General features: G+C 38.2%; 2 protein-coding genes across 9 annotated transcripts in view; one reads left to right on the top strand and one right to left on the bottom strand.

Moving 5' to 3' along the window:
- Nucleotides 1-2191: 2191 nt before the first annotated feature.
- On the bottom strand, nucleotides 2192-7830 carry LOC101862195 (costars family protein ABRACL). The gene is made up of 3 exons (XM_005102552.3): nucleotides 7730-7830; nucleotides 4993-5062; nucleotides 2192-3726 (listed from the first exon to the last, which is right to left on the bottom strand). The coding sequence occupies exons 2-3, from the start codon at nucleotides 5051-5053 to the stop codon at nucleotides 3548-3550; spliced, it is 240 nt and encodes a 79-aa protein (XP_005102609.1). The 5' UTR covers nucleotides 5054-5062; nucleotides 7730-7830; the 3' UTR covers nucleotides 2192-3547.
- A 654-nt stretch (nucleotides 7831-8484) lies between these two features.
- The window catches only part of LOC101862596 (arf-GAP with GTPase, ANK repeat and PH domain-containing protein 1), an 88093-nt gene continuing 78585 nt past the window's right edge, over nucleotides 8485-17992 (top strand). For all 8 annotated transcript variants that reach the window (XM_035970861.1, XM_035970862.1, XM_035970860.1 and 5 more), the window contains exons 1-5: nucleotides 8485-8795; nucleotides 12043-12101; nucleotides 13325-13412; nucleotides 14804-14889; nucleotides 15688-15829. In XM_035970861.1, the coding sequence (XP_035826754.1) occupies nucleotides 8615-8795; nucleotides 12043-12101; nucleotides 13325-13412; nucleotides 14804-14889; nucleotides 15688-15829 (556 nt within the window). In that variant the 5' untranslated portion in view covers nucleotides 8485-8614. The remainder of the gene's footprint in view (nucleotides 8796-12042; nucleotides 12102-13324; nucleotides 13413-14803; nucleotides 14890-15687; nucleotides 15830-17992) is intronic.

Below are 17992 nucleotides of genomic sequence, written 5' to 3' on the forward strand. Positions count from 1 at the left end.
ATAGTAAATCGCTTTCACAAAGAACATAGGCATGCTGCGCCTTCAGCTAGATGTTGTCATCCTGTGTTATAGAGCGGGTGAACCTGGTTCAAGTCTCCAATGGGGTTTCTTGAACTTAAATTGATTGGGGAGTCTCCAACACCCAGTCTCTCCACCTAGATGACATGGTTCTAAAGGAGATAAACATTAAATCTCTCACAAACTGTACAGTAGTGCAGGACAGTCCGTGCCGGCTATAAGCACGCCGGCCTTCAGCACGTTTCGGACTCAAGCACGCTAAACGGCTCTTACCGAATTTTTGCTATATAAATTACACGCCTATAAGCACGGTAACTTCGGCTTCAAGCACGCTTCATTTACAAGGCAGTCAATATTTTCATGATGACCCATCGAAGTTCGAACACAGTTTACACCGCAACAGTGGAGTGTGTCAAGAGAAACACAAAGAACGCAAGTGATGGACACACACACTCGCACGGGCGGAGAAGAAGGCAGAGAGATGCACACAGCCGTTCGCGCGGACATAGGATCTAGCCTAGGCCTAGGGCAAAGCTGCACACGATCCCCCCCAAAAAAGAGAGTCGGGGAGATGAGAAAGGGAGGCTGGCTGCGATTTCACCTTTGACCCTCGCTACCCATTAATCCTGATTGTGTATCACGCGCGAGGTGGGATGAAGGCGGTGGTGTGAGTGGCACAGCGGGCAGTGGTACGCACAGGCAGTGTGTTACAGTAGGCCCAGTGTGCTGTATCGTGACTGGCCGTCTAAATTAAGTTTTCATTTCCCATTCAAAAGACCACAAAATAAAAACAAACAAGCGAACAAAAACTGCCATGGCGGGTGTCTAAACAACAGTGTACACTTTTGTGGGACCGCTATAGGCCTACTTACAAACAAAGGGAAATAGCACAGGAAATTTTCTGCATGAAAATCTATGGATTATGTCTACTTCGCACTTAAGCACGCTTCGGCTTTAACCACGCTTAAGCTTTCTCCCGATGACCGTGCTTAAAGCCGGCATGGACTGTAACCATTCCGTCTCGAAAGGGACAGTGACAGGGCATACCATACCAAGAGCAACAAAATAATTTTTAGATTTAAGAAAAAAATGTAGATGTCTTTTACACATTACATTACTTAGAAAGTGGGCTTCAACCCAATCTATCGGGGCCAACTTGGGCTGAGAAAGGGCGAGATACCTCATGAAAATTCTACCCACACAGTAATCGAACTCGGTCTTCTGCTACACCACAGGCGTCAGTACATGTATAAAGCTAAACAAAAAACATGATATAAGAAAGGCTCCGTAGAAGCCCTCGATTCCAAGGCATTACAATGTAGAATTCAGTTTTTCACATCCTCCCTGGGGTACCAGAAAAAAACAACAAGAGAGAACCTTCAAAAAACAGCATTCACAAGACTTCCAGAAAGGCCTGGGAATAGCTTTCAGTTTCAGTAAAGATAAGCACAGGGACATAATAAGAGCCTTTAAGTTTGTTGGGTTTTTTTTCAGAAGAGATTTTTCGGCGCTCGCAAGGTCATAATATGAGCACCAAAAGATTAGAAGCGTCACAATGGAGTAACAAACATAAAAAAAAGAAGGGGAGATAAAGACGATAGATGTTTGATAGGAGAAAGAAGGAGCAAACCACACCACAGCACCCGCCAACCACCCACAGAACCATTAAGTGCAAAGAAGAAATCAACCAGTTAGACAGAAACAGCAGAGTGAAAGATAAAGGACATACCAGTGGCATCTTTCAACTACTTCACCACAAACATATTATATTTTTTTTTCTTAAGTGAAAAGCTTACTTTGAGTAAGAGTTTTGCAACACTTGCAACACAATATTATAGGTCATACAAGTGCTGAAGAGAGGTGTTAAAATAGAGTAAGAAACACAAAAAAAGACGTAGGAGGGAACAGGACGACCTATGTTTGATAGGAAAGATGGAGCAGACCACACCAGAGCACCAACCAACCACCTACAACAAAAAGTGAAAATTACTGATAGAGAATTACTTTGCAACCAGTGAAGGGGGGGCTAAAAACAGCAGAATTTTGGCGGAAAAAGATTAGGACAATATGTTAACTTTGGCTCAGAGTCAATTACACAACAATGACAATAAACATCTAGATCTAGTACTCTTTGAAGTATTGTCTAGAAGAAAATTAAGCACAACGCATCACGTCAAAAAGACTTCATTCTTTATTATCATTCAAGATAATGCTGTTATTTGTCAGTGTCAGTGGTAAAGAAATACATTTAAAAATTGGAACACATAAAACAAAAATGTCTAAAAGTAAAACTGTACTGTGACCATCACCACTTCATATACCGTACTATTATGCCAGCACACTCTCTCAGCGTTATTTGGTACTTTCACAATGAGACCAAAGGGAGAAGGGATGCGTTCGTCCAATGTATTTGCTCCTCTTTCCTCTTTCTCTGTCCCTCTCATCTTCTCTCTCTCTCTCTCCCTCTCTCTCATTCTTTTCTCTTCATCCTTTCCCTCTCCCTCCTTCACTTTCATCATGCTCAAACACAAACAGGCGCACACACACTTCGAAGCTTAACTTACAATTACTATCTGTCCACTAGGGTGTGACCCATTCTGTCAAGTATTATAAAAATAGTGTACTTTTATATCAAAGTATTCAAAGCTTAATTTGTATGTCACGAATATTGCAATATATTGAAAAGGCCAGATGACACGGATCTTATCTGGTTTAAAAATAGACCTTCAGGACAGAAATATCTTTTAATTAAACAAAAATATCATAGGGCAATAATGGATTTACACAAAGGACATAAAGACAGCACAAAGTGTGCATGCTGCAGATGAAACATCATTGCAAGTACCTAGACTTCTGACATTTTCTTTACAGCAAACTTCCAAAACAGACACAAGAATATCAATTGTTTTATAATCCAATACGAGCAAATAAACCTTTCCAAACTCATTGTACAGTAACACCTTCAGTTGTCTAAAACAGCTTAAATAACAGTGGTGCATTCACACAGAAAAGTGACTAAATGCATATTGTGCCAGAAGATACAGCTTAAAAAACGAAAAGTCGTATTGTTTATAACTTCAGACACTTTTCTTCAAACTAATTCAATAAATGAACTAGGAACATGGAAGGGGAAACAGAATCTTTTTTTCGGCTCCGCTCTGTCAACTATTTTGTTGGGTTTTCCCTACAATTTGTGCAAATTTTTTATCAGCACTGATTTTGAGTTATATACAAATGATTGTTCTTACAATATTGGCCAACATGTGTGTCTTTTTGGCAACGGTATACTTTTTTTGTGACTCCCTGTGTCAACGGCAAAGTGTCATTACATAATATACTCTCAACAACCTTCTCCCTAAAACACACAAAAGTTTTAGAAAGGGTGCAAAGAGTTTATAGCATAGAGAGATGAGTAATGGCACAAAAGAGCACTAGGAAAACAAAAACTACAAGAAAGACAATCATCGAACACACTCTGAGATAATGCGAAATAAGCCACATCAGGTATCCCAGCTAATTGAAACCATCATCAAAGCAAACTGATGACAGTGCTGTCATGGACACCTTGAAGTAAAAGTTCTCCGTCATACTTGATAATCTTCTTCCTTTTGGCGGCTCTCAGGGTACCCACGAGGGCTTCAAAGAGATTGGCACATTTGTCATCGTTGAACAGTGCACCAAAGGTGACCTCACATTTCCCGTCACTTCCTGAAATGGAAAAATAAATACAAATACATGTTATATATAATATTATAAACTGACTGACAAAGCCCAGAGGAAGCTTACCTCAAGGGAAAAGTAATAAAACTGGGCTGAAAGCGAGAGTCAAAACTCTCCTTGCCACAAAATTTGAAAAGCAAACTCTGGATTTTCAATACAAGTGAAAAGAGGCAAAATACTAACTGTTATAATCAAGCCTGCATTATATATCTTATAAGCCACTTCATCTATTCATCTTTGTTATCAAGTGCTGATGAATTGCTCATTCATGTTGGGTTGTTGAATTATGCACAGAAAGAAATCAGCAGTATAACATGTGTACATGTAAACAGAAGTTTAAGAAATCTAATATTCACATCCTATAGGCATGTCTTTGGAAAGTGGTGGCACAGAGTTCCCCACGTGGTATGGATACGATAGTAAAACATGACATACGGATAGGGTTAATAACAGATAACTTGGACAAAACCAAAATCTGGTTTCAATTTATGAACCTTAAACTGCCTCATATTAAAAAGGAGCAATTGTATCTTGTCACACTATAATCTATGGAAGAGTATTATAACTCTGTAAGCGTTTTAAGATGCAGAACATTACAAAATTGAAATCTTTTCTAGCTATAAGGACAAAAAAAAGGGAGACATGATTTTAAAATGCAGAGCACACATTTTCATGGCAACAAAAATTCATTAGTGATTCTGAAATCTGTCATTCTCAATACAACCATACAGTGATAATGTTTCCAGATGTACATGTTGACTTGCATTAAAATCGTTCCCATTATTCATTATTCCTCAAACTATGTAAAACCAAAATCAAAGACACAATAATATGTTTTCAAAATATTGCAGTTAGTGACTTATGGTGAATTTGCCAAACAATTAAGTAAAAATGTCAATCAAAATTGCCTCATGTTGTACAAAATACACTGACATTTTTCTGACAATTGTTTGGGGTTGGGTTTTTTAACCCTGACTCATCACATTATAAAAAGGTCAATTAACTCAATAAGACAGAGGAAAAATACCAACATGTTATAGGGGGAAAAAATGGAAGGAGTGACATAGTCAGCAAAGAAACAAAACACTTATTCCATCATCAACTGAAGGACTTCTTCAGTACGTGATCAATGGTACAACCACAAAGTAAGTTTATTTTAAAACTATGGAGAGAAATAAAAAAGATTTCATTTAAAACTTACTTCATTCGTCCCTATTTCCCATTAATGAGAACAAAGTAAACCATGCCACTCACCTTCTTTGCCGAGTCTCTTAATCTCTTCTACAAGAAGTTCGACTTCATGTTCAACATTCATTTTGGTTTTCTGGGAACAAAAAATAGGACTTTCTTTTGTTGCGGAATAAAAATAAATCACATCTTTAGGCTCAATTAGGAAGCCATCTTTAAAATCATAAATGTGCCCGTTTCATAAGGACTTTTTAACCTGTGGATGATTTGGTACAGCAAAAATAATCACCGGTCACTAGGGTATGCGAGTACTTGAATCCACTCCAGTGCTCAAGTATTTTTAACCCTTGTGAGTACTCCCTCAAGTACTATCAAAATACTTGAGCACTTTTCCAAGTTCAAAACCACCTCAGTTAATTACCCAAGCAGGGGCTTTTAGTAGAAACAAAGATTTTGCAGTTTTCATTCTTTTAGTTCGTTGCAGCACTGTATTGTATTTTTTTCTTTGAACATTTCAGTTTGTTGCTTTTACCATTAACAATATTTCTTTGTCTGCTTCCGTGTTATTGTTGTCAATAATTATACAATGGGCCCCTGCTATAACAGGACTGCCGGGACCAATGCAATGTCTCTGTTATAGCTGAACCCCATAATAGGCAAGGGTCAGGTTTACAAACATTGCAACTTATTATTTACCAATGGGATATCTTTCATCACAAAGACTACCCACACCAATAAATATATATATTATAAAGATGCGCAGAGAAAAAAAAAATCACTGGAACAGGAAAGGAAGGTAGCAATAACTAATAAATAATCCAGTGATATTTTTTTTTCTCTGCTCATCTTTATAATATACCTTTTTTAGTATATATCTTAGTTTCTAGTATGTATCTTAGTTCCAAAATTCTATCATTTAAACCAAGACTGGAACAGCCCACTGTACATGTATTATGATCAGTCAGTATAAGAAGCACAATTAGAGATACATGGGTAATAATAAAAATAGTAATATAATAATAATAAAAATAATGCTTGCAACTTAATAGTGCACTTATATTAAATATTATATTCATGCTTTACAGAATCTATAGCATGCTCTGTGGGCTTACAACTCTATTAGTAATCGAATAGTTACCGCATTTGGGAAAAAGAAGCACACATTTATAAATCTGCGGTAGATCTCATGTGCAGTGCCTACTTTTCAATCATTGATTTATTCGTTAGTCCTGTCATCCAATAGGAAGACTAATATGTAATAATGTGCCAGATCAAGGTCACACTATGTGACAGACTGAATTTGCAGAAACAGAATTCCCCCCTCCCTCCCCTGCATACACAGTATGACGCATCGTAAAATATGTACTTTTGTACATAATTAACTAAGGCCAACTGTAGTCGCGCAGGGGTAATTCTCTATCAATGTTGCCTGTTGGTAAATTTTGCTTGTTTTGCTTTTTTCTGCTTTCTTAGCCATTATTTTATTTTAGGATTTTTTTTTGTCAATGGCTGGATCACTGTTATATATAATCTAGCCAAGAATGATGTCCGAATGCCTGTTATGATATAATAACTTTTTTTTCCAAAATACTAAGAGATTGAACCCAAGGATCTATCTAAGCCTGAATAGCCAAAATTATATCATTTAAACCAAGACTGTAACAGCCCACTGTACATGTATTATGATCAGTCAGTATAATAAACAGTTCCATACATAATTATGTGATCAAGGATTGGATATAAATAAATGAAATTTTAAAAAGAAATTTTATAAATAAACAGTCTTTGCTGCTCTACCCTTACAATACAAATGAACTCTCTCTCTCATACACACACAACGTGATGATTGTTTTGTAATCGTTTACAGTATAGGTGAATCCCCTCCCCCCTTCTCTTGGTATTGTTCTTCCATCAATTATCCCCCCCCCCCCCTCACTTTACATATCTTCTCCCTGTCTGTCTGTCTTTCTTTCACTCTCAGTCTCAGCATTTTTTGTGAACATGTGCATGAATGCCTTACATATGATATTTTTGCAAATAGATCTAGATCTAGTAAGGAGAGAAAAAAAAGGACAGGTGGGGGTGATAACATTTACTTTACTTTAGACGTAAGAAAATAGCAAATTTTGAGTTTGTGCTCAGGAAACAAATACTGTATACTCACTTTAAATTACTCAGACTCAGACTTGAGTTTAAAATACTAGATCTAGATCTAGATACTGGACTCACACAACCCTACCTTTCACAATTTGACACTTGTAACTTTTAGCTCAAAACACTATAAAACTCTCTGTTAGCCTTTATATAGCCAAGAATGTCTGTCCGAATGCCTATTATGAATAACTTGCATGGCATGGTCTGCTGTGCTGTGAGTCTTGAGGAGGCTTTCACTTTGGCTTAGCAAATTCAAGTTACGGTTTCATATTCTGAACCGTTTTTGGTAGGGAGGGGACGGAGGGTAAGAACTGCCATTGAAAAGATAATGTGTGTGCCTGTAGGTGAGTGTGTGCGTGGTGTGTGCGTGTGTGGTGTGTGTGTGGTGTGAGTGTGTGTGGAAACGGATGGGGGGGGGGGGGGGGGGGGGTTGACTAAATCAAGCTGAAACCCGGTTGTCTTGAAGTACCTAGATTACTAGATATCGATAGTCGATAGACTGAACATTTAAAAACAAGTCACGTCTTTGTACTCCGTAAAATATGGCACATTGGACGTAGATATACAAATTATGTGTTAGCTGGAGCTAACTGAAAACTTCCATACATCAAGTAATATAAGCGAAATCAAAATAGTACTTTATAAATACCTCCTGAGTACAGTGTGTAAGTAAGTTGATGCGATGAATAGGAACGTGCTGCTGCCGGCCCCGCCTACTTTTTGATGCAGGAAGTAAACCGGAAGTACTTTCTCAACTATTTCTCCCATATGGAAAGTATGCCAGTTTGGATTGCGATTATCTGAGTATGTTCTGCTGCTAGGCCTACCACAGCTAATCTTAATAACTCGTGGCAGTTGCAATTTCAGTCAAGAAAATTGAACTCATGGCGCTTCGTTCTCTCAAAAAAGATCACAAACTCCCTCAACATTAATTTTATTTTGTTTATACTTGAATGGGGACTGATATGGGTGTTTGCATAAAGAACAACCATGAAACAAATCAAACAAACCAACAACCCCCCCTCCCTTGCTGCAAACCAATAACGTTTTAATCTATTAGCAAACAGAGGAGTAAAAATTAAGAAGATACATTTTAAAAAATCAATCTTCAACTGGCAATTAACCAAGAATTGAACACATTTCTCCATTAATAGGCCTATTTATTCCAAGATCGGCATTGTATAGAAGGAAATTAAATGTCATGGGAATAAAAAAGGCAAAATGTAATGTACTGAAGCTGATTCTGGAACATTATAGGTATTTCATTGAAGATTGGGACACAACAATTTAACTCACACACGCTAAATCAACGCGCATTTTGATTTTCAGTTAGTAATCAGAAATGAAATAGCTGGTTGTTAACCCATAAAAGTCTGGCATTGTATTTCTCTCTTCATACGCATGCGCGAAATCCTAAATTTACATGGCTGGCCATCTTTTAGGAAGAGAGGAAAACCTCGGACTGTTGTGAAGTGTTTCTGTTATCAGTTACGTCAAAATGACGTTGATTCATAAAGGATGAGTTCGTTTAGTCATGAAAATGAATGCACGGAGTCCGATGCAGTCGTACTGGAGTAATTCGCTTGCTATTCGGCAAGAAATCCAGCGCTTCGAGAGCGTACACCCAAGCATTTATGCTATTTATGATCTGATAGAAGCAATTCCAGACCCTCTGATTCAACAACAAATTCGGGAGCATGTTGTATGCATCGAAGGTGAGTACAGCCTTTGCTGTGTTAACACCAGTCTAGTGTCTAAGTATTTTGAACCTTGTATGTTCACACTTTATAGGAATTTTGGTCCTCCTATGACCTATGATACGGCTCAGTTTTTGTTCTCATCTGTTAACTTGCTCATCCCATCAGTATCAGACTCTCGTCTTCCAGACACTCGCTCACACACACTCATCAGAACTTTGACTCGGGGGTTATGGTACCGGTCAGCGTGCATTACTCATATTTTCTGACCTCACTGTCAACAGTCATTGTTCACATGTCTACATTTTGCCTTTTCCGGTACTTTCTCTTCAAAACGCTGTACTTTTCTTAAAATTATGAGAAGCATGGACATAATAGCATCATCATTAGAAACTAATCCTAAACCAAAGAATAGGGCAGTGCCTACAGCTGATGACTTAGAACTTAATCTTTTTAGATCTAGATTAGAATCTAGATATCTAGATCTAGATTTTAGAATCTAGATTTAGTTAGGCCTCTAATTTGGACGTTTTTAATAAGGACCTTTTAATAACCATAGGAAAAGCTAAAATTTAGAAGGTAGCGTCAATTGCCACCGAGTGACGCTCTGGCAATTGACAAAAATTGACTTTTTGTCAATTGCCACAGAGTGAAGCGGTGTCAAGTCTGAAAACAACACTATCTTTAGCATTATACTTTATGTGTGTCTAATGGGTCAATTTGTTCTCAACTAATTCATTGGACGAGCATCTAGTCTAGAGCTATGGCACCAACTTGGCGTGTTTTTAATGAGACATAGGCCTAGATCTAGGCTAGCCTTAGCCTACACTTTGGTGGAGAACCAACACAGGCAATTCTAGAAGTAGAAGGTCACAATCTCAAGCAGAAATTCACGTTATATCGGGGAACATAAATCGGGGGACGGGGGTCAGGAAGACACACAAACACACTCACACACACACAGAGGGACAGAGAGGCGAACGCACAACACCGAGCACTCGAGCACAATAGTAGCTCTAAATCTACCCACCAACGCAAAAGAGCTCCAATTTACTGGTGGCAATTGACAAAAAGTCAATTTTTGTCAATTGCCACCACGTGACTCGGTGGCAATTGACACTACCAATTTAGAATCATTCAGTTTTAGTCGTGAATTGAAGAAAGTCTAAGATTCAAGTAAAAATGAGAAGAGATTTTTAGATCTAGAGGTCTAGACTATCGGTGTGTTTATAAATTATATTATGGATTTAATTCCTCTTTTAACCCTCGTCCTGCGGGGGCCGGGTTTAAGTCGCCCGATAAGCCTATTTCGGCACCTCACCTGCGTTCTTCTGGTCCGGAGTCAGTGAAACCCCTGGCTCAGCGCACGCGCGCCGAGCATCATTCACGCAGGTCAAGTGTGTGTTCGTCAGTCTGCGTGAGTTTGTGTGTGTTTGTAGCCTTCTTCTAGAACCGCCTGCGTTGGTTCGTAATCGAGGCATTACGTCTCCTTCAAAACAAGCCAAGTTGGTAGCTCTAGATATTCGTCCAATGAAATTATAGAAGAAATTGACCCACTTAGACATGAGGAGCTCGAAAGGATAGTCAGGAAACAAGACTTCCATTTTTCTCTATACACAAAACATTTCAAATGAGCTTGATTTTGTATGAAATTATACTAGATTTACATGATAAAAAATTATAAGCTTATTTGATAGTTTTGAATACCATTGTGCAGGTACAAAGAACAATTTGAGTGCAAAATATTCGGAAATTGACCTATATTATCCCCTTTCGAACCTCAGGTCATTCATTACGACAAGAGCGTCTAGAAAGGTTATTCGAATGGGCGTAACTACTCGTAATGTCTTATCAGCTTGTCGGAGGGGGTTATTCATGTGTTTGTAATACTTTATAAATAGAAAGCTATGAAAGATAGAGCGTTATTTTCATCATCAATTAACACACTCCCACAGTATTCATGCGAAAACACACGTTTCCCGACGCGCGCTTGTTTCTTTCTCTTTCATTACATTAAAATGAACTCATTCCTCCAGTGTTTGTCTCTAGACAGTGTTTTGTTTTGTTACCAGTAAAATATTATTATGGCAATATAAGCTGGTAGTGTCTACTTTCAAATTCAGTGGGGGATTGAAAGAAGATTGTGCAATGTCGTTGTAGATTTTATCCCAACATAACTGCGTCACATCTTATTTGGTAAACAGCTGCAAACAGCTGGTTTAGTTTCAACAAGAGTGGGAACTTATTTCAAATCATGTTGCAATGGCAATTATATGCTTATCGATATCTTACCATGCCAGTGTCCTCTACATCATTGGTCTGTGTCAGAAATTCTGCTATTTTAAAAGATAGAGTGGTCCCATTTTAACTCCCAGTAGGTTGCTTTGGGCAGGGGGAGTTTAAAATAACATTGCCCATGAATAGGAGGAGGTGTTACCCTTCTCACCATACTGATACTGATGTCTTAGATTCTCATAATATATATATTATTATATTTATATGTAAAATAATGTGTGATATTTTTTTCAGTGTATATCATTCTTGCTTTCTTCCCTTGTTCTTCCTCACTTGTTTCTTTTTATTTACTCTTTCCAGTGTGTTCCCCTGGAAATACCCATTTGTGTCAAGAAGGGAACTAAAACCAAACAAAAATGTCCATTCTGCAAATCAAGAACAGTAAACAAAACTTGATAATAAGAAGTGTGATAGTAATCGCTTCTGCTGTTTCAGAGAAAGATGGAGTTTTAAAGTATTTCTTTTTCTTTTAGATGGGAAATAACCAAATGAGATGTTTAGAATCTGACTTTGAAAAAATATCTTTCTAAATGATTTACCTTGCAAATATTCTGGGTAAGTGTGCAACTAGCAAATTTGAGAGTCCTCTGTCATTCAGATCACAATCTCCCACTTATCCCATCCTTTTCTCATCATGCACACTGAAGATTAATCCTCATATCCTCATCGTAATATCTTGTTTGGTTATGGATTGTGAGCAAGGTCATTTGTAACCAGAAAATGTTCTTTCTGACCTTACAAATTACTTTGTCCATATCCTTATGATTTAGTGAGAACAAGTTGGTCACTTTTCAGAAAATACTTGTCTTCACCAGCCCATCTCTACTCACTTACTGTCTGGTTCCGGTCATAATGACTTTCTTCTTCCTGTCATAATGATGTCTGTTTGATGCATATTTAAGAAACTGTGCACTGTTCCCCTGAAATGTTATTTTTCAGAATCATAGAATGTCTTTTTATCTGCTTCCAGATTCATTTGTGAACAGTCAGGAATGGACTCTAAGTCGATCAGTTCCAGATTTGAAACTGGTGAGTGTATACACACAGTATAGTGAGGGTTTTTTTAAAGCCATGTTGCTTCCTACTGTTGTATTTATACTCAGTTCCTAATTTTAGGAAAATCTATTTTGATTCTCAGAAACTAATATGTTGTGGCTCATAGTTAAGATTGTTGTTTTTAACATCATCAGTTTTATTTTACGTCTTGAAAGATTCTAAACTGATTATGAAGCTTTTCAAATTGCAATATATATCATCAACAAGTAATGCTTTTAACTCTTGCTTTTGATGAAGTAATTAAGATTTCATTTTGTCTAGGTGTCAACATCAATTCTAATTTTCACTTACCTCATTGGCCTTAGGACACTGTCTCTCTCTCTCTCTCTCTCTCTCTCTCTCTCTCTCTCTCTCTCTCTCTCTCTCTCTCTCTCTCTCTCTCTCTCTCTCTCTTTCTCTCTCTCTCTCTCTCTCTCACTCTCTCTCTCTCTCTCTCTCTCTCTCTCTCTCTCTCTCTCTCTCTCTCTCTCTCTCTCTCTCTCTCTATCTATCTCTCTCCCTCCCTCTCTCTCTCTCCCTCTCCCTCTCCCTGTGTGTGTGTGTGTGTTTTCATTACATGCAACAACATGAATGATTTAGGAAACCACTTGTGTTGGCCCCGTTCTCTCAGTGGTTGACCTTTTAAGTGGCTGGTTACAAGTGCTCTTGATCACTATCAGTTCTTTGGCTGACTGAACACCGAAAATAACTTTTGCGTTGGTGGGAGCAAATCATAACAAGGATCATATGACGCAAAAGGGAGTATGAGCTCTTGTGCTTTGAAAAGAAGAGGGGTGGGGATTACTATTCATATATTTCTATTGCTGTTTGCTTTGAAATGTCTACCTGCTCACCACTTCATTGAAAGCAGAGCCCGAACAGTGCAATGGGTAAAGGGGGACAATTTCTGGTACTTCGTACTTTTGGTTGAATAATTTCTGGTTGCTTCCCTTAGTAGACATCGCCATTAAACGCTTTCAGCCTTGTTTCTCTATCACTATGAACAAAGCATGGTGGGAATTGCAACATGCAAATTTTTCTGTCCACATATGATATGTTAAAAATTTTATTAGAGATTTGTAAAGTGTAAATAGAGCTAATGATATTTATTTCCCCATTTTCTGAGACTTGGAGCTCTTTTGAGTTTGACCCCAAGATGTTGGTGCTACATAAGATACATTGATATTCTGATGAAAATTCCTTCATTTCTCCTCCAGGGAATTTTGGGTAGTGTACAAAGTGGGAAGTCAGCCCTGGTCCACCGGTACCTCACAGGCTCTTACATGCAAGAGGAGTCGCCCGAAGGTGAGATGGTTCTTATGTTTTCTCCACGGTTATTTTTTTTGTTTGTTTATTAACTCAAATTTACTGCCTGTCTGATGGGGGGAGGGGTTATGCTTGATCTCAAAAGAAAAAAATGCTTGTTTTTTCTTCAAGAAAAATTTTTTCTCATAGACAAGCAGGATGAAATATTGGTGGGGGATGGCATGATTTTTAAAAAGTTCAAATTTGATGACTTCATTCTGCTATGGTTTCTGAAATAAACTTAACTGCTCCTGCGGGCTTTTCATTGAGCAGGGCCATATTTTGCTTCTATGTTAATGTAAAAGCTCGCACACAAATAGCTCTGATGAGACATTTCAAACATTTTCTGATTATCTGGTTTTGCTCTCAGGTGACTATATAGAGATTTGAAATTTACAAATTGCCATCTTTTCAAACTTTTATTGACTGAAAAGTAGGGTTAACAAAACAGTAGAAAATGCTAGGATTACATCTGACTTAAATAAGAGATGGTAGGGAGTGTTGTCTGGGTTATTTTCAGGTAAAGTGTGTAGACAGATTTCTGGCCAATTTTTGGTCAGGGGTTCTCAGCCATTGTAACCTAAGGCGTAGCAACTCTAGACGTGAAAATAGTTATCTTTAGTGTTCATTGCTTATTCTTATTTTTATCGTTGCTTTTTTCCCGAAAGCTGGTTCAGACCTGTTGAGTACTGTGATAAAATATCAAAGTTCTCCTATTTTGAAAAAAACCAACATTTTTTCCTCCCTTCAAAGAACCCTGGTCAGATTTCCGTTAAATTTTTATTTTATTTTATTTTTATTTTTTTGGTCTGGTCATATTCGACTTAATATATATGAGAAAATACATTTTGTTTGCTTTTTTTTGGCCATATTTTTATGACTTGATGTAAATGAAGTGAGAAAACACATTTTATATTTCACTTAAATTCATGTATTTATTTGCTACCGTCGTTTCATTGCAGAATTTTAGTCTACTAGGGTTCAGGAAACTCCAATTGGTTTTCTTTTCTAAACTGATTTTTTGGGGGAGGATTTTGATGAAAACTCCAATTTTTGTTCTTGTCTGGTTGTACAACATCTCAATAATTCTTTTGTTTGGTTTATTCATTCTAAATTACCATTTCTACCCTCTTCTGAGGACATACACCAGTGGTGCAATCTGTTACACATATACCACAACATTTTGTTGGATATATTTTTTAACGGGAGTTATCAAATGTAGCATTACGAACAATATCGGATACTGATGCTGTTATGGGGCTCACAAATGGGCTGTATCCCAGTGAGTTATACATCTATGATAATGATGCAATATAACAGTTGTCTACTTTTCTTTTTTAATTTGAAAAAAAAATGGCATTACATATTTTCATTTTTTGTACTTCACTCAGGTGGACGATTCAAGAAAGAAGTTATTATAGATGGTCAAAGTTATTTGCTACTCATTCGTGATGAAGGTGGCAGTCCAGAAATGCAGGTAAGGGTTTTTCTCGTCTGTTCTATCCAATGGAACATTTATTTTTCTTATTGGTATATCAGTTCTGTTTGGCACAAGTGGACGGATTTTCAGAAACCTGATTTGTTACTCTTCTGTATATGGTGAAAATATATGTTAGCAAATAAAAGTGCATGAAACATGGACATGGTATTTGAGCTTAACTGGCCTTTGATAGTTTAATTACAGTTTTCAGCCTCTCCTGTGAAACAGGCTTTCAGGGAGATGTGTATTATCTGTGCCTGATCCTGTCAATATATTTTTCTATTAATGGTCTTCTGGATTTTTACATGCAACATATTTTTGGTAAAACAGAATATAGCCCACCATTCCAAACTGCTTGACCTAATGGGCAACATCCAGGGTCACAATGAGTGGGGTTTCAGCTGTGTTTTGCTGGACCAAAGGGGGGGGGGGGCGGGCTATGATTGCCATGATTCATGTAGTTCAGTAAAGAAAGTTATGTTTTAGTTTTAATAAGTCGTTTACGGCACTTGCAACACAATTAGGTCATAAATAAGGGATAAAGATAAGAGGCAGTACATGAGAGTAACATACACAAAAAAGAAGGAGATGTAGCAGTAAGGCCCTTTACTGTTGCAAGCAGAAGACTTGAGTTTGATGCTTGGGATGGGAAGTTGTTTTTTTTAATAGAGTATTTAGACCCTGTTTGCCGGGATCTATCTTCCCACTCAGCACGCGCTGACAACCTGCCCCCTAGATTTTTAAGGTGTGTCGTTAGGGGTATTAATTAAACACTTTCAACTCTTTGCTCGTCAGTTCACGCACTGGGTGGATGCGGTCATCTTTGTGTTCAGTCTGGAGAATGAGATGAGCTTCCAGGCTGTGCACAGCCACTACGCCAAGATGCGGCAGTACCGGGACACCAAGGAGATCCCTTTGATACTGGTCGGCACACAAGGTACGCCATTTCTCACATACATGGACAATAAAGTATAGTCTGTGAAGCGTGCTGGCAATATGAGTTACCTATCGGATTCGAACCATATTGAAATAGACACATCAGGCTTGTAGGTGAAGGTTTTACAATTTATTAGCATGAAATAATAAAAGGCATGTTATACTTGAAGAATATTGCATCTATAGAAAATCTACAAATTTGACCTTGTGTCAATTTTTGGCCAGTATCTACATTTGCGGATTGCGAGAAGTAAGTCATTTTGTCGGCACACCTCACACTCATCTTATTGAAGTAATGGTAACAGCCTTAATGCCTCTTGACTTACAGGACGAATCATATGTGACGTACTATATAGAAATAATCAATTATGAATGGTGCGAATCTATCTGAAATATGTCCTGAAAGTGTTCAATGTGCCCATGCCTGTAAATTTTTGGTATCTTGTGTTCCTTCCACGTCTTTGTTGAGTGTTTTCTTTCCCTGGGACTGTGTGATGTTTGAATGTCCAGTTATGCATGCAGGGTGATTCTGTTTTAGTTCTGTGGGCCTTATGGTGTGGTTTGCTCTTCTGGGGGTTTTCCTTGTGACTATCTCCATACTTCTGTTCTACGGTGGGTGGTTGGAGGACAAGGCTGATAAATCCATCTTGTTTACATCGCTTATATTACTTCTGTGTTCATCTTGCCCTGTCCTTCTGTCGATATGCTTCTTTTTGCTCAAAACTTGTTGAGTGTAGAATATGGCTGATGTCTTGCTAACTAGCAGTAAGCTGTAGCTATACAAATAACAAGGTTCTGTTGAAACTCATAATACACCAGTACATGCATACACACACACACACACAAAATTTCCCTTTTGCAACAGACAGATTGTGTTTTGTGCTTAGGATAATGTTTTAATGAATGTTTCTAGTTACTCACGTTTCAACTTTATTGTGACCCTTCCTGAATTTTTATTGCATTGTATATTTTTAGTGAACTCATTTCCAACCTCACTGTGAGACTGTTTTTCTCATATAAATTTGTCCTCATATACATTTATGTTGTATGTATAATACTTTGTTTTACGTACACGTATGTAGATTAATTTTTAAGATGTGATGTCTTTTTCGTTTTAATGTGCTCAATTTTTAGAAAATGCGCAGTATAAATGCTATTTATTATTATTATTATTAGACATCACACACCTACGCACGTGAACACACAGACACACACTTGCGAACACTGTGTGCATGCAGTCACACACACACCACAATTAAACAGACACTCTTAGGCAAGCTCGCATGCTTGAATGTAAACCCATACACATACACCCAAACACGCTCGCCTGCAAACACATGCAGCAGACACACACACAAACACGCATGCAAGTGAGCAAACGCACGCGCGCATACTTACACTCGCACACTATTACACTCACAACTTTCTCCAATCGCTTTCTCTTTCATTCACCCCTTGGAAAGAGTGTGTAAACGGACACCCGGTTATGTTTGCCCCCCCCCCCCCAACCCCAACCCAACCCCGGTCTCCTCTCTTCTTTTCCTTCTTCCCCTCCCACCCCCTTTCTGTTTTCTCTTTTTCCCTTTATTTCCACACATGTCTGCATGTTGCTGAGTATTCTTATCTCTTATCTCCCTGTCTGTGGCGCGAGCGGAGGGCGCTCTGAGATATGCCCAGAGGCATGTTGACACTTATCCAATCCTCGCCCGATTTTTGCAGGATGGGCAGAAATATTTCTATTCTTGTTGGGGCTTTTTAAGTGTCTGTCAGTTTGGCACAGCCTGTCGAGACTACCCCAATTTGTGTTTCGGTTGCGCTGTCCTATCAGATTTAGGCCGGGGTTGAAGTGACCCTCAACAAGATTTTACGTGATAGTAATAACAATTGTCTCTTTTTTGTCCCTTGGAGCATGTCAGCTATTGCGTCCTAATCCTCTTCTTTCTCAAGAAGTATTGGGCAGCCTATATTTGATTATGCATTTCCTGTATTTTGACCAATTCTGCTGTTGATTAATTAACTAAGTTATAATGCATCCATTGATCAGATGTCATAATGGTTTTTTTTAGACCAAACGTCGTTCTTGTGGTTGACAGTGGTTCGAATCCCAGATAGAATGTTCTTGAACTTCATTTGTTGGGAGAGTTTGCTTTGTCCTGTCGGGTGG

Source organism: Aplysia californica, unplaced genomic scaffold (assembly GCF_000002075.1).
Source record: "Aplysia californica isolate F4 #8 unplaced genomic scaffold, AplCal3.0 scaffold00330, whole genome shotgun sequence".
NCBI lineage: Eukaryota > Metazoa > Mollusca > Gastropoda > Aplysiida > Aplysiidae > Aplysia > Aplysia californica.